Source organism: Orycteropus afer, unplaced genomic scaffold, assembly GCF_000298275.1.
Source record: "Orycteropus afer afer isolate SDZICR_OR568_19922 unplaced genomic scaffold, OryAfe1.0 scaffold00005, whole genome shotgun sequence".
Taxonomy (NCBI): Eukaryota; Metazoa; Chordata; class Mammalia; order Tubulidentata; family Orycteropodidae; genus Orycteropus; species Orycteropus afer.
Window position 1 is genome coordinate 24,588,545 of NW_006921592.1, and position 15,274 is coordinate 24,603,818.

General features: G+C 40.6%; 1 protein-coding gene across 1 annotated transcript in view; it reads left to right on the plus strand.

Moving 5' to 3' along the window:
- DAPK1 (death associated protein kinase 1) overlaps positions 1-15,274 on the plus strand; it is a 100,320-nt gene that overhangs the window by 5,114 nt on the left and 79,932 nt on the right. Inside the window, exons 7-14 of the mRNA XM_007939089.2 lie at positions 2,197-2,286; positions 3,843-3,935; positions 6,333-6,452; positions 7,373-7,471; positions 8,322-8,420; positions 10,013-10,111; positions 11,101-11,298; positions 13,542-13,739. Coding sequence (XP_007937280.2) covers positions 2,197-2,286; positions 3,843-3,935; positions 6,333-6,452; positions 7,373-7,471; positions 8,322-8,420; positions 10,013-10,111; positions 11,101-11,298; positions 13,542-13,739 — 996 coding nt within the window. The remainder of the gene's footprint in view (positions 1-2,196; positions 2,287-3,842; positions 3,936-6,332; positions 6,453-7,372; positions 7,472-8,321; positions 8,421-10,012; positions 10,112-11,100; positions 11,299-13,541; positions 13,740-15,274) is intronic.

Consider the following 15,274-nt stretch of genomic DNA (forward strand, 5'->3'; position numbering starts at 1 on the left):
GAGGAGATGGGGCTTGCGGCCGCCTTGGCTTCCGTAAGCACAGGGGGCTGAGAGATTCAAGCTGGCATGCAGTACACTGGTTGTTGACTCCAACAAAAGACGAATCCGAGATCTCCAGGCCGAGTGGTGGGCCGCTCACTCACGGAAGTCTGTAGTCCGCACACCAGGGTTCCAACCCCTCAAGGAATGCGGCTCTTCCAGGATGTCCCTGGATGTCTTGGAAGCAGGCCACACCCCTAGGGAAACTCCCCTTGGGCAGACTGGCCACTCAGAACACAGTTATCTGATCCCATCATGGGAACAACCACACAGAACTGGGGTCCAACCAAGTTGACACACAGGTCCAACTATCACAGAAAGTCCTGGTGATCTACTTCCAAAAATCAGCCAGTGAAAACCTTATGACTCACAATGGTGTGATCTATAACCAATCACAGGGGTGATGTAAAACCAGATGTTTAGTTTCACTGTGCATGGTATTGCTATGTTGGCTGATTTGATGGCAGCTAACAACAGTGCTATAGGATAGGCCAAATTTATTGACCTCTGAGGTGTCTTCTAGGTCTACTGATTATATTTAAGTTAAAATACTTTATAACATGGTCTCATTGTAAATCTTACCATTCTCAAACTATCAGTGTTGAAAGTTGTCATTCAGGTTGGCTGCAAGTTCAGCTTTTCACTTCTCTCCAATATCTGGTCTTTATGACTTTCAAACCTTCAGCCATAACAGTTATCCTTCTGAGACAAGGCACTTAGGTCTTACATAATATCCCACCTTGTGTTATTATGTGAGTGAGGTAAATATGTGTCAACATATTGAATATTGAGAGGTTTTCAAAAGTTGTCATATAACCAACAAAGATGAACCTTTTTGCACATACAGTACTGTATTGTCAGTGAAGGCAAATATTGATATATGGTTAGATAGAAGGGTAGACAGGCTGAACTATTAGGTATGTCTTTGCAGCAGGGAGCATACCCAAGACCATGTATAGGGTTGGCAGACAATGGTCATACAAGTGTATTTGTATGTTCTGTAAGAATTCCCAGGTATATAGTAGAGCTGACGAGGGACAAGGTTGTAGTCACTTCTTGGTCACAGCCAGCTACCCAGAAGGATCGCGTAGTTGAACCTGTGGCTCGAGACCATAGTCACAGGGGACATCAAACTCAACTGGCATAACATACTACACAAAACCTTCATTCCAGATCCTACTTTGGTGAGTAGAAACTGGGATCTTAAAGGCTTGCAAATGACCATCTAGATGCAATGATGGGTCTCTCCTCGTCCAGAGCGAAGAAGAATGAAGGAAACCAAAAATTCATGAAAACAATTAGTTCAAGCGACTGGTACACCATGCGATCCTCAGCCTATATGACTATGAGATCAGAAGAACTAGATGGTGCCTGGCTACCACTGTCAACCACTCAAAGGGGGATCTCTGTAGGAGATCCTGGATAGACTGGGAGAACAATGTGGAACAAAACTCAAAATCATTTGTTGTTGTTGTTGTTATGTGCCGTGGAGTCGGACTCGACTCATAGCGACCCCTCCTTGGGTTTCCGAGGCAGTATCACTATAGAAGTAGATTGCCCCATCTTCCTTCCGAGGAGTGGCCGGTGGGTTTGAACCACCAGCCTTCTGGTGAGCAGTCAACTGCCTTAGGCACTATGGTACCAAAGCTCCTCAAAATCATTTAGGAAAAAAAAAAAAGGACCAGGTTTGCTGGTCTGATAGAGCCTGATGGAACCCCTGAGACTATGGCTCCTGGCTGTCCTTCAGGTCTGGAATTGAACTCACTCCTGTAGCTTCCAGCCAAACAAAAAAAGGCACATGAGCTGAACATTTACATTAGGTAGATACATTCCTTGAAGAGATGAATCATGGGAGAATAAAAGGGCCGTGTTTGCACAGGGAGACAGTTTGAGGGGTGGGAGTGCATGGGAGGGCAGGGCACAGGGAAGAAGCACCTATGAGGAGGAAGTGGGATGGGAGCTGTTGCAATGTGGGAAATTGTAGTCAAGTCATGAGACAAAGTGTATGTGAACTTCCGTGTGGATGTGTGGAAAGTGAATTTCCTCTGTAAACTTTCACCCAAATCATAATGTAAAAAAAAAAAAAAAACCTTGTCATATAACCCATCACCATAATTTGAGAGTTCTAATTTTTTTTTCCTCGAACTTTCGTTTTAGCCTAAAGACACACAGCAGGCACTTAGTAGAAAAGCATCAGCAGTAAACATGGAGAAATTCAAGAAGTTCGCAGCCCGAAAGAAATGGAAAGTAAGATTATTTGATAAACAAACAAACAAAAAAAGCCCACTGCCATCAAGTTGATTCCAACTCATAGCGACTCCACTGGTTTCTAAGGCTGTAAATCTTTAAGGGAGTAGATTGTCTTATCTTCCTCCTATGGAGCAGCTGGTGGGTTTGAACTATTGGCCTTCTGGTTAGCAGCCAAATTCCTTACCCTCTATACCACCAGAGCTCCTTAGTTGATAAGGAGGAATTAACAAATTGTGTTTCTTCTGTGGAACTTTGTCTGTTCGAGGTCCATGTTTTTTGATGTTGGCAATGTGGAAGAAGTTCATCCATCTGGTTGTTTTTTTGTTTAATTCCTTCTGTAGTCTTCTGTACCACTATCTTATTTTCCAAGATAAGCAAAAACAATATTTCTGTCCTATTACCTCCTATTTTCAAATGTAATTTTGCTGTGTATGTGTGTGTGTGTGTGTGTGTTAAATATAAGCAATTCCAATGCAAAATTTGAATTCAGCACAATAAAATTATAGCAAAAGCTTTTTAAAGTACAATGATTCAGATTTTAAATAAATTTGTTCTTTGTGGTGAGCAGTCTGGAATTACATTTATACCAGAACCTGCGGAAAAGGTTCTCTAAATCCAACCTTTATCTATGAGTGGTTTGGTTGAGGTAGAGAGCTGGGTGGGGTGGGGAGCATTTGCATGTGGCTCTTTGGATTTCCTCAACTGACACGCCTCTGTGGGAGCTGTGTGCATGCCAGCCATCCCTGAAGCAAATCACCATTCAGGGTTATTAAGGCTGTAGCATGGTTTTCTGTGCCCAGGGCCACATCATATCTGAAGGAAGCAGGTGTCTCCCTAGCGACGGACCAGAAATACAGCTCATTTTCATACTCATCAAATTTAGGGGTACCATGATGGAGATGAGGAGGCTGCGGGTACTAGATTGACTTAAAACTTAACTTTTAGCCCCAAAGGAACTCTTAGAATAAAGCTTAAAAGGCACAGTACACACACACACACACACACACACAGAGGCTTTACATGTTGCTTCTGCCTTTGAATAGAAATGCAGAGGTACTTGTTCTATACTCTAAGGATCCCCTACCTGTTGGTTTCCACCAGCTGTGTGAAGTTTGATGGTCAAATTATCTGCCATTACCCATGTACTGTTAGATCTTCATAGGCACAAAGTGTACAAGGCAAAGCCCCTGCCTGCCATGAGAAGAGCATCTGTAAAGGGCTTGTCTAGTGTAATATCACATGTCCCAAATAGTAGACAACAATGTTATAGGAGAGGAGGGATGTGGGGTATCCAGTTCTATAGTTTAATAATGAAATGCAGGAGAAACTTTTTCTATTCCATTGTCTTTCTTGATTGATAAGGACTTTAGAGTTATTCTTTAAACAAATATGGTCCAGCCTATCTGTGGGATTGCCTGTGCTGAAGAATGTACGCTGTGAGCGATGAGCAAAATCCCAAAGACTGTCATTTGTACTGATTGGAAGATTGTTATATAAGTTCTCTCTCTTCCCTTCCCCCTGCCTTTTTTCTTCCCATTGTTTTGTTTTTAAAGCAATCAGTCCGCTTGATATCACTGTGCCAAAGATTATCCAGGTCGTTCTTGTCCAGAAGTAACATGAGTGTTGCCAGAAGCGATGATACTCTGGTAAGCAAACCTGTTTGCCTTGGTGAGGTTCCTTTTCAACACTTCGTATTTAGAATGTTTAAGTTATTCTGTTTGTTCAACAACGTGGAAAACCTGCAGACCTGAAAACGTCAGACCTGTTCTTACTCCTCTCGAGGTGGGGCAGGTGGGGGTTGGGGGGGTGGAGTGCTAGGAAATGGTGACTTGATGCACACCATTATTCCTGTCTTCTCTTTGTTTGTCGCCCCCACCCTTACTGCCTCACACACATATTTGGTGAAAGAGAGACTAGCCACTAGATGAGGACAGAGAGTTTATTCCAATTTGCACAAACTAAAATTGGAGCCTTCATATTGCCATTGAAGTAGGAGAGTCTTTTATCACAGTAGTAGAAGAGGGGCAGATTGCTCCTTCCTCCACACAGCCCCAGAAAATCTGGGAAAATGTAGTGCTATTTGTTGGTATATCTTGAGGTAGACCAGAAGACCAAACCAACTTACATCATATTGACAGCTGAAGGCTCTTGAGAATAAAGTTATGTTTTCTCCCCCAATCCAAACTGAAACCTAATCGCAGATTAACCCTTCAGATATGACTGGACACATCTGAATTCAACAAGACTTTCCCCTGACAGTCAAACAATAGGGCTTTGTTAACTCTGTAGTCAAAGGGGACTCCAGAGAAGACAGAAAGGGCAGTTCTATGGGAACTACCCGCTCCCGTAACTGGATCGTCAATTTTTCCTGAATGGAATCCAGGGACTCCAAATGCAGACATCACATATCAGCCGACACCAGCTTTACTTTTTCTCTTTTTCCTGAAGCTGGTAGCTTTATTGAGGCTCCAGGTCTAGCCTTGTAGAGTAAAGAGAGATGAAAGAAACAGATAAGAAAAACCAATCCCTTGAATTGACTCTGACTCATGATGACCCCATGTGTGAACTGTGCTCCATAGGGTTTTCTGTGCTTGATTTTTCAAAGCAGATCAACAAGTGAGGGATAAGCAAGAGAGGAAGAGAAGGAGAAGAGGAAGGCTTAATTCAGGAATTGTTTGAGAGTGGCAGTGGAACCAGGGAAAAGATAAAAACTATTAATCTAAATAATAAGTTCCTACTACTGCTGACAATAATAATGTGAATGACTTTAAGACTATGAGTTGCATTCTTCCTGTATAATCAATTGGGTGAAAATACCTGTGTTGCAATGAAATCATGCAGCGTCTGAGAGGAACCCAAGGTTGTATAGGAAGAGATTGCCTCTAGATCTCAGATTCTGTGATAGTCTCAAAATGATGCTCATCACAAGGATGTGTTAGAGCAGTCACTTTGTTCCTTCCTTTCTTCCCATTTCTCTTGACTTCAATGTTCCTGTAGATGTCTCATTGCCATCAACTTGGATTATGGTAGAAAAGCAAAAACAGTGGTATTCTTAAACATGTGTTCTATGAAAATCTTACTAAAACCCTCACAAAGCTTGTTTGGGTTCAGATCTCTAGAGAAGAGAAAACAGAGTTCAGAGAACTGCTTTCTCCTTTCTGCCCCCACAAGCACATGTCCAGCCTTTGTAGAGATATGCTTCAAGATTTGTAATTTCAATAATATATAACAAGTATATTAATTAGTATACTAATAGAACTAAAGGTTATAATTCTGTATTTATAAATCCACAAAATGTACTTGGTATTTTTTTAAACTTACTCTTTTGCTTTAATGTGCCATGTTTTAGAAATATTATAACATTTATTATGTAAAATTTAATTCACTTCTATTCGAACATTCTCTGGTTATTTTCTCTATATATTTAGAAATGCATCCATTTTCCTTTTTCTGGACCTTTTTTATGCTTTCCTCTCCTTTTAGGGCCAAAATTTTAAAATAATTGTGACCAGCTTTCATGTTATTCTATACCTAGAGAAGGAAGAAACTCAAGTGACTAAAAAGTGACAATTCTGTAATTGGAAAATTGCAGGTTAAGAATATCTTATTCAAAGATAGCATTTCCTTGGATCTATGGTTTTTCTTTTTTTTTTATTCAGAAAGAGAATCCAAAGCATCTCTGTGTAACACCTGAAATTTCCACAGAGGTGTCTGGTGTGATATTTTGACAGATTCTTAAGATAAACACAAAGGGTAGTTTGTCATCATTCTTGTTCTCATCTGATTCTTGAAAGCTGTTTGTTATCTGGGTTATACCTCAGGTGACATTAAGATACAAGTAAACAGTGGAGGGCATTGGCTTCCAACATGGAAGAGGCACAAAGTAACCTCCCATTTCTCTTCATGACCATGTAGATTTTTAATTGAATGGCTTACTATCCTTTGAATGTTCTTTTTAACAAATGAGCACTGCCTTCTCTTCTGTGGATAAGGGGATCAGGGCCAGCAATCTAACTCTTTCCCTCATCACTGTCCCCCTCAAGGATGAGGAAGACTCCTTTGTGATGAAAGCCATCATCCACGCCATCAATGATGACAATGTCCCAGGCCTGCAGCACCTTCTGGGCTCTTTGTCCAACTATGATGTTAACCAACCTAACAAGGTCAGATGCTGTTCTGCCAGAGTGGGTGGAAGGTGGAGGGTGACTGGATACCTCAAAGTCCAGGGTGGAAAGACTCATCTGCTTCTTCCTTGTTCCTTCCAATTGGAAATCTACACCGTGGGGGGGGGGGGGAAATCACTTCAGTTTAGAGAGAGATTTCGTTAGAAATGAGATCTTTTACGTTCGGGGTCTTGCTTCATACAAGGCCTTTCTATGTGCACATATCATCCTTTGTCTTAGTTACCTAGCGCTGCCATAACAAAAATATACCACAGTGGGTGGCCTTAAAGAACGAGAATTTATTTTCTCACAGTTCAGGAGGCTGGAAGTCCAAATTTAGGGTGTGGTGGGCCTTCCTTGTCTATTTCTACTTCTAGTAGCCAACAGTCCTCGGCACTCCTGCCTTTAGACACACCTGTCCGTGGGTCTGTCTTCAAGTGGTGCCTTTCTCCCGTGTGCATCTATTCTGTTCTTTTTAGAACGCCTGAGTGACTAAGTTAGGACTCACCCTGTTCCGGTATGACCTCATTAATACAATGAAAGAAAACCCCTGTTTACCAACAGGTCAAATTTACAGGTCCAGGAATTAGAATTTTAACATGTATTTGGGGGGACACAATTCAGTCCATAACACACCTCACCCATTAAACTCATGAAACTTGAAATACATTCATCCTACAAATGAAAACATCACCTTTAGTAATGAACCTGAAAGACAAAGAACCATTGTATTCTTCGTACTTTGGGCTTTTCCTTTCCAACCAAAAATGAAATAAATAAATAAATATAAATATAAATATATAAATAAATATATATATATATATATATATATATATATATATATACACACACACACACACACATATGTATATATGTATATATATATATAAAATTTTATTTTTTCCTTCTCACCTGTTTAGCATGGGACACCTCCATTACTTATTGCTGCTGGCTGTGGGAATATTCAAATGCTACAGTTGCTTATTAAAAGAGGCTCAAGGATCAATGTCCAGGATAAGGTCAGAATTCTGTTTTATTACAAATTAATTAAGTTTTTACAAATTTCCAAAGATCTCTTAATCATAGGGGTAAAAGGAAAAGTAACCCCTCCTCAAAAAAAACACATGTATCTACTAATTCATTTCTGTTTCCTACAAAGGAAGATAAAGTGCTTAAATAGTTGGGTACAACCTAACATATCATGTTAGAAAGAAAAAGGCAAACATGTATCTTCCTCTTGGCTCTGTTGCTTAATATCAACATTTCTTTGGACACTATAGCAGATATCACTTCTAAGTGATCTCATCTGCTCAATAGTGTTAGATGTCATATTTGGAAAAGTTTTCATTATCTAATTAATTTCATTAGAAATGTATTTGCCTACATGCTTATTAAGGCAACAGTGAGAAGATGATACATTCTGAAATATAACTTATGTTAGAATGTAGACAGGATTGACTAGCAGCTGATCATCATTACAGTGATGTCATTACATGGGTATGTCATCAACTCCCAAAGATTCTGAACAGAGCTGTACAATGTAAAGAATTCTAACCAGTAGTTGAAATGAGAGTTTTGGTTTATTTTAATTTTTTATTTGGAAATAATTATAGATTTATTTTTAAAAAAAGTTGTAGAGAATTCCCATATATTCACCCAGTTTCCCCTAATGTTAACATGTTATATAAACATGATACATTGATCAAAACTAAAATATGGAAATGAGGATTTATTCCTCCTGAAAGTTGTTCCTTTGGGTTTTGCCAAAGGCAAACAATTGGGAAGGGAAACAGTAATGAGTCTGAGTGATACTTGCAGTCAAGTCCATCAGCCCTCTTGAAATGTGACCCTGTGTTGGTTTTTGTACAGGGAGGATCCAATGCCATCTACTGGGCCTCTCGGCATGGCCACGTAGATACTTTGAAATTTCTCAATGAGAACAAATGCCCATTGGATGTTAAAGACAAGGTAAGGCTACATCTTTTCTTGGGAGAGACAATAGAAGTAATAAAAGGGTGTATTTGAGGGTTAGCATGCCTTATGCATAAGGACCCTCTAAAAGTATTCAGGACCAAAATCTTCTTGCAGAGGATTTAAGTTGGAAATTTCTTTTTGTTGGTGGCCTGAATATTAAAATCTAAGTTTAGACAAAATCTGCCAGCTAATTGCTATAATATGTAAGCAGTAAATTATTGTGTAAATTGGAGAAATTGTGAGGCAGTAAAATTTCCATCTAAGGTAAAAACTCAAAGTTCTAGTAGGAAGACAAACATAACATGACTTGGCTCCTGATTCTCTATTGACTCTCCATGCGCTTTTAAACTAATCTCTTTAGCATTCTTTTTCTCTTTGAAGTTCTTAAGTCTTTGAGGTAGCTAACGATGCCAACCTTACCATTACTGGCATCAGAAGGATTAATATGACAATGCACATTGATGTAATGTAAGGTTTTGGGGCAAAGAATTTAAAAAATTATTGATTTAGCAAGATTCCTTACTTTCATATCATATTTACATATTATTTATTTTTCTGTACCCCTCATCTCTGCTTCCAGTACTTATAGATTAATTAGTCATGTACAATCAGGGCTGCCACATATAGGTGTATGGGTTGTGCACTGCCCCAAAGTGCTATATCTGAGGGATGACATTCACATCAAAGACATACATTTATTACGGTAGCTTTCTAGCAAATGACAATAAAATATCTTGCTTTATTTATTTATTTTTAAAGTATGTAACCTGGCAATTTTGGGGCAGATAAAAGGTTTACCTGTTGCTAATTCATAGCAAGCCATTGTATGGGCTACTGGCAATGTTTTGTTTGTTTGTTTGTTTGTTTGTTTGTTTTTACATTGCTGAGAATGCATAGTCAGACAGTGAAATGAGAAATTGTTAATAAATAAAATTATCCATTTAAAAACCTGCTGAGCAATGACACTAGTATTGAAAAGGGAATTTGGTGTTTTAATAAGATCACATAGCTAGAAACATCAGCATATAAAGAAGTTTTAGACCAACCATCACAGAAGAGGGAAGACATCGTCATGTGGTTGTGCACACATGTGGGCAGGGATGGAGTAGCCAGTAAGCACAAGCTTACCTTGCTTACTAGGTGTTCTGTCCATGTCCAGGATTGTAAATTTGACAAGAGGCTTTGATTCTGTAGGCAGGTGCTGTGGGGGTGGGGGAGAGATGCCAGCAATACCTGAAAGCAGAAACTATGATGTTGTGACAAAAATGTGAAATTATTCACTGCAGATTAGTAAGTAAGCACATGTAAGCCTGTGTTTACCTTATTCATTGGGTAATCTAAGCCTGTTTATGGTGCTTTAACACAAACACAGAACGGTGTGTGGGATTAACACCAGCCCTGTGGTGGGTACCCTACCCTCAGGCCTGTGGCCCAGTCACCAAACCTGGGGCTTCCAGCCTGAGGAGAGCTGGTGTGACCATATGGAAGGATGTGGAGCCAGCCTTGTTCATGAGTGGGCCTCCAGCCCATCACCTCAGCCTGCTTACAGGGAAGGCTCTGAAATGTCAGCTTTGTTTCTTTTGCAGTCTGGAGAGACGGCTCTTCATGTGGCAGCTCGTTACGGCCATGCCGATGTGGTTCAGTTACTGTGCAGTTTTGGCTCCAATCCCAATTTCCAGGACAAGGTGGGTTATGGTAGCTGATGTCCTCACTTCCTTCAGCTTTCTGCATGAATGTAGAGGCAGCCAAATGATGGGCAGTCCACTGATGTTTTATCCAAATTAGATTTTCTGTTTTAGATTACAGAAGGTAGGGACTCAGAGAGAACCACTGTCTAATTTACTTTAAGTGCTAATGCCAGGAATAGTTCTAAGCACTTAATATGTATCATTCATTTCCTCCTCTGGACAACCCTATGAGGTGGGTTGCTATTATTATCTTCCTCATTCTATATGAGGAAAACTGAAGCAGACAAAGGTTAACCAAATTTCCCACACTTGTTTAGCTTCTTAGTGTTGGAGCTTGAATCCACACACTCTCGTTTCACAATCCATGCTTACAACCACTACATTTTAACAGCCTCTCCTTGACCAATACACTTGTCTAATGATGTTGATCATGAAAATATAAGCCTTACATACTTTATAGACCTCACGGCCAGCTCTTCCCTTGATTGGCTCTGTCTTCATTACTTCCTTACTGAACTAAGAATACCTCTATATGACTCATCTTTATCTACATTATTAGAAGAATTCTTATTCAAAGAAGTGCTTTACCCTCCTACTAATAGCTTCAGATAAAGTAAACAAAGGCACTTTTATAAGAAAGATGCTATAAATTTGCCTACATTGTATCTCTGTTGTTCAGAAGAGCTGAGCCACCCAGTGGGCTCCTGAAAGTCATTTGCCAGCTCTGTGCTGAGAAGGCCAAATTCATCAACATGCATCAAGTGTTGACGAAAGGAAACTAATGAAGTCATATCTGCCTCACAACTGTGGTGCCTCATGCCCGTGTTAGTTATTTCAGGTTAATATTTAGCGCCAGTAGCTAATGAGCTCTTTCAGTCCGTAGCCTTGATGTTTGTTTTGCTGTAGATGTTGGCTGCTACTCTCACCATGCCTCGGTTTCACATTAATGTGTTTCTCCATCTCTGTGCTCTTGTCTCCTCTGCCAGGAGGAAGAAACCCCCCTGCACTGTGCTGCCTGGCATGGCTATTACTCTGTGGCCAAAGCCCTCTGTGAAGCAGGCTGTAATGTGAATATTAAGAATCGTGAAGGAGAGACACCCCTCCTCACAGCTTCAGCTCGGGGCTACCACGATATTGTGGAGTGTCTGGCTGAATATGGTGCCGACCTTGATGCCTCTGACAAGGTGCTCTATGGGTGATGTGTCCCACTTACCCAGAAGTGATCTGGGGGGGATGGAGGGACCGCAAGACTCCTCAATTAGTTTACCTAAAATAGCACACTTGAATGCAGCAATTTGTAGTTCTCTTCTCTTCTTTGTTCTAAAGAGTCTCTCTGTGAGCTTTCCGAGATTCTGTTTAATAATCAGTGTTCATTTGTGGCATGTGAAAAAATTTATGAATTAGTCCAGTGATTTGGGGCTCTATTTTATTTTTTGCTTTTTTCGCTGTGAAAAAGGTACTGTGATAATCACTAAACCCAAAGGAATCCTCATTTAGGACTAAAAGTGGCAACACTCTATTAATTTTTAGATAAGCAAAGAAATAGGTGGTTAATTTACTGCCATCACCTGCTATTTTGTAGAAAGATAATGAACTACTGTTATTTGCCTAACAATCTCAATTCTAGACCATGTGTTCCTTTTTCAATTAAGCAAATTCAGCATAATCTGTTTTTATTGCAAACTTATACTTAAAATGAAGCTGTGATATTGTGCTGTATAGGGAGATTTGGATATTGTAGTTAATTTAGTAATTATCATCTGTGTAACATTTTCTTAGTAAAGGTAACGATTCTCAACTGGGGGTGATTTTGCCTCCAGGGGACAAGTGACAATGTCTGCAGGCATTTTTGGTTGTCACAACTGGGAATGGGGGTTGCAGCTGGCATCTAGTGGGCAGAGGCCAGGGATGCTGTGAAATATCCTACAATGCACAACAAAGAATTCTATGTCCCCAATTGTCAATATTACTGAGGTTGACAAGTCTGATACAGAATAATAGAAATGTTTAAAAATTCTCTCCTAAAAGTCAACATTCTGTTCACCAGGGACTCTAAAATAAGTGGAATAAATTTCTAGGCTGAGCTGTTGTGGGATACAAAGGTTAAGCTTGTTGTATTTATTTCTCTTATTTATGGTAACCCTTGAGCAAATTATTTCACACTTGCCTTCTCAGTTTCTGCTGGTGCAAAATAAAATAATTGTTGTTATTGTTGTTGTTATGTGCCATCGAGTCAGCCCCAACTCATAGAGACCCTTCTTTGGAAGGGTCCCACTATAGGAGTTGATTGCCCAACCTTCCTTCTGAGGAGTGGCTGGTGGATTTAAACTGCCAGCCTTCTGGTTAGCAGTCAAGTGCCTTAGGCACTATGCTACCAGAGCTCCTAAATAAAATAATAGTCTTTTTTATTAGGGAGTTAGCAAATATTGCTGAGCAAATGATTTTAAAAGTGTTTTTCAAAGTCAGTAAAACTAGGGCATTAGAGTACCAAAAAGTGACCTTAGCCATATACATTCAGAGACAGAAAGAAGTATAGGTTCTTTCTAGCCACTTGTGCTGCCCAAATCTAAAAATAATATGCTTGTTGGTCGTCTTCTTCTTGTTGGTGGCTGCTGTCAAGTCAGTTCCTGACTCATGATGGTACTATGCACAATGGGACGAAACACTGCCCAGTCCTGCACCTAGGACCATTGTGATCCATTGGGTTGTCACTGACTGATTTTTGAAGGTAGACCTCCAGGCCTTTCTTCCTAGGCCATCTTGGTCTAGAAGCTCCACTGAAACCTGTTCAGCATCACAGCTTCATGCAAACCGCCACTGACAGATGGGTGATACATGAGATGGATTGACCAGGAGTCAAACTCAGGTCTACACATGAGAGGCGAGAATCCTACCATTGAACCACCACTGACCTCTACAGTCAGCTCAGTCTGTGATTATTCAGAGTGGAATGTGATTTTAATCCTCCTTTAGGAGCTCTGGTGGTGCAGTGCCTAAGGCAATTGACTGATAACCAGAAGGCTGGTGGTTCAGACCAACCACCCACTCCTCGAAAGGAAAATTGGGCAATCTGCTTCCTCAGTGATGCTGCCTCAGAAACCCAAGGTGGGGTCTCTATGGGTCACATCCAACTCTATGACAGGGAGTTTGGTTTCAGTTTTTTAGACTTTGCAGTACTCATGCCATTGCCAACTAGTCCCAGTCCAATGAAGGCAAGAATGGAGGCAAGACCCCAAGTGTTTGAGAGTAGACCTAGGCTCCACAGGGTTTTCAGTGACTGATTCCTCAGCAGGAGATAGCCAGGCCTTTCTTCCAAGATGCCTCTAGGTTTGCTCAAACCTTTAACCCTTCGGCAAACACATTAATACACTATCTAGGTCTCTGTGACTAATGGAAAAGCAGTCATGGTCCCTGGTGTTTGTTTCAGGATGGGCATATTGCTCTTCATCTTGCTGTACGAAGGTGTCAGATGGAGGTTATCAAGACTCTGCTTGGCCAAGGATGTTTTGTGGATTTCCAAGATAGACATGGCAACACCCCCCTCCATGTGGCCTGCAAAGATGGCAACCTACCCATTGTGGTGGCTCTCTGTGAAGCAAGTTGCAATTTGGACATCTCAAATAAGGTAACCACGGAGAAGATCCCTGCAGGTCCTATCAGTGTTTGTCTGCCTATCTGCTTCTAAGTTTAGGGCCAAGTTTCTGTTTGAATCTCTTCATTGTGTAAAGTATCACTCACATGCACACGTGATTTTATAGGTTCTGCCATTTTAAGGAACTCTAGGAGCTCTGGTGGTCTAGTGGTTAAAGCATTTAGCTGGTAGCCAAAAGGTCAGCAGTTCAAACTCACCAACTGCTCTGTGCAAGAAAGATGAGACAGTCTGCTTCCTTCTATAAAGATTTACAGCCTTGGAAACCCTATGGGCAGTTCTACTCTGTCCTATAAGGTCACTAAAAGTTGGAATCAACTCTATGGTGGTGGGTTTTATTTTTTTTAATTTGGCCATTCTAAATCATATTGCACATAAGACTTTTAAATCATTTCCTAGAGAAACAGAAAATTATTACATTAGCCAGCATTTCCTGCTTGGCCTGGTGGTAAAATTAATCAATTTACCACTATGGACACTTAATATGTGTATGTGTCTTTGTGCATATGTTTGTGTGTATATTCCTATAGAGTAATCGGGGAACTTGTACAAGTTGAATGTTTTATCTTTCTGGAACACTAAGTCTTCAGGAAAATACATAATGATATTATGATTTGATTGTGATTCCTAAGGCCAGATTTCTTTTTTTACGTTTTCGCACTGAAAGTTTTTTGGTTATAAAATCATGACATCCTTTTTGTGCTAAGTATATTTGATAAGATTAAGGGTATACTATCATTTAGTGAATGGTGAGCCAAACCAGTTGCCGTTGAGTTGACTGACTCGTGGTGACTACAAAGCAGTGAGTTTCTCTTAGATATGGTCTTTATATCCCTAGGTTTATAATTCTTCTAACCCTGGGTTATAATTCTGCGAAAAATAATTTGTTAGGCTGCAGCCTGCCCTATGATTAGTCTATTTTACACAACTTGGAGAAATTGGTCAGTCTGATATGCAAATAGGGTATGTAAAACTACCCAGTAGGTTTAAGTAACCTTGTGGGAATTGATGGATTACCATGGCTACCAAGTGACTCTGGCCTAAGATGGGCTTGGTCAATCTGTGTTCTGGTGAGAGGACCATGATTTGAAATTGACAGGAAGTAGGGTTACATAAAGGCCAATTGCACAGAGGTTGAGGGGAACCTCACTACCAAAAAGAAGAGCCTAGAGTAGAGTGTATCTTTTGGACTTGGGATCTCTGCACTGAGAACCTCCTTGACCCAGGAGACAAGAAAGAGAGAGCTGTAAAAATGAAGATAGCACAAGACAGTGTGGCAGTATGAGCAGCAGCAGAATTAGTGGCAGAGAAATGGTGGCACAGTGTGAGAGATGGGAACCAGTAGACTGGTGTAAGGTGGCTGCAGTAAGCTTGCTGACACACAGTGTCAGAGAGAGCTGAGAGCCCTTGGGCAGGAGGCATTTTGGTAGAGTGGGATGCCTCTTGGTACTTGTCAGTGGAACTCGAGCTGTAACACTTGCCTGAGGCTTAAAGAAGACCTGGCAGTGGGC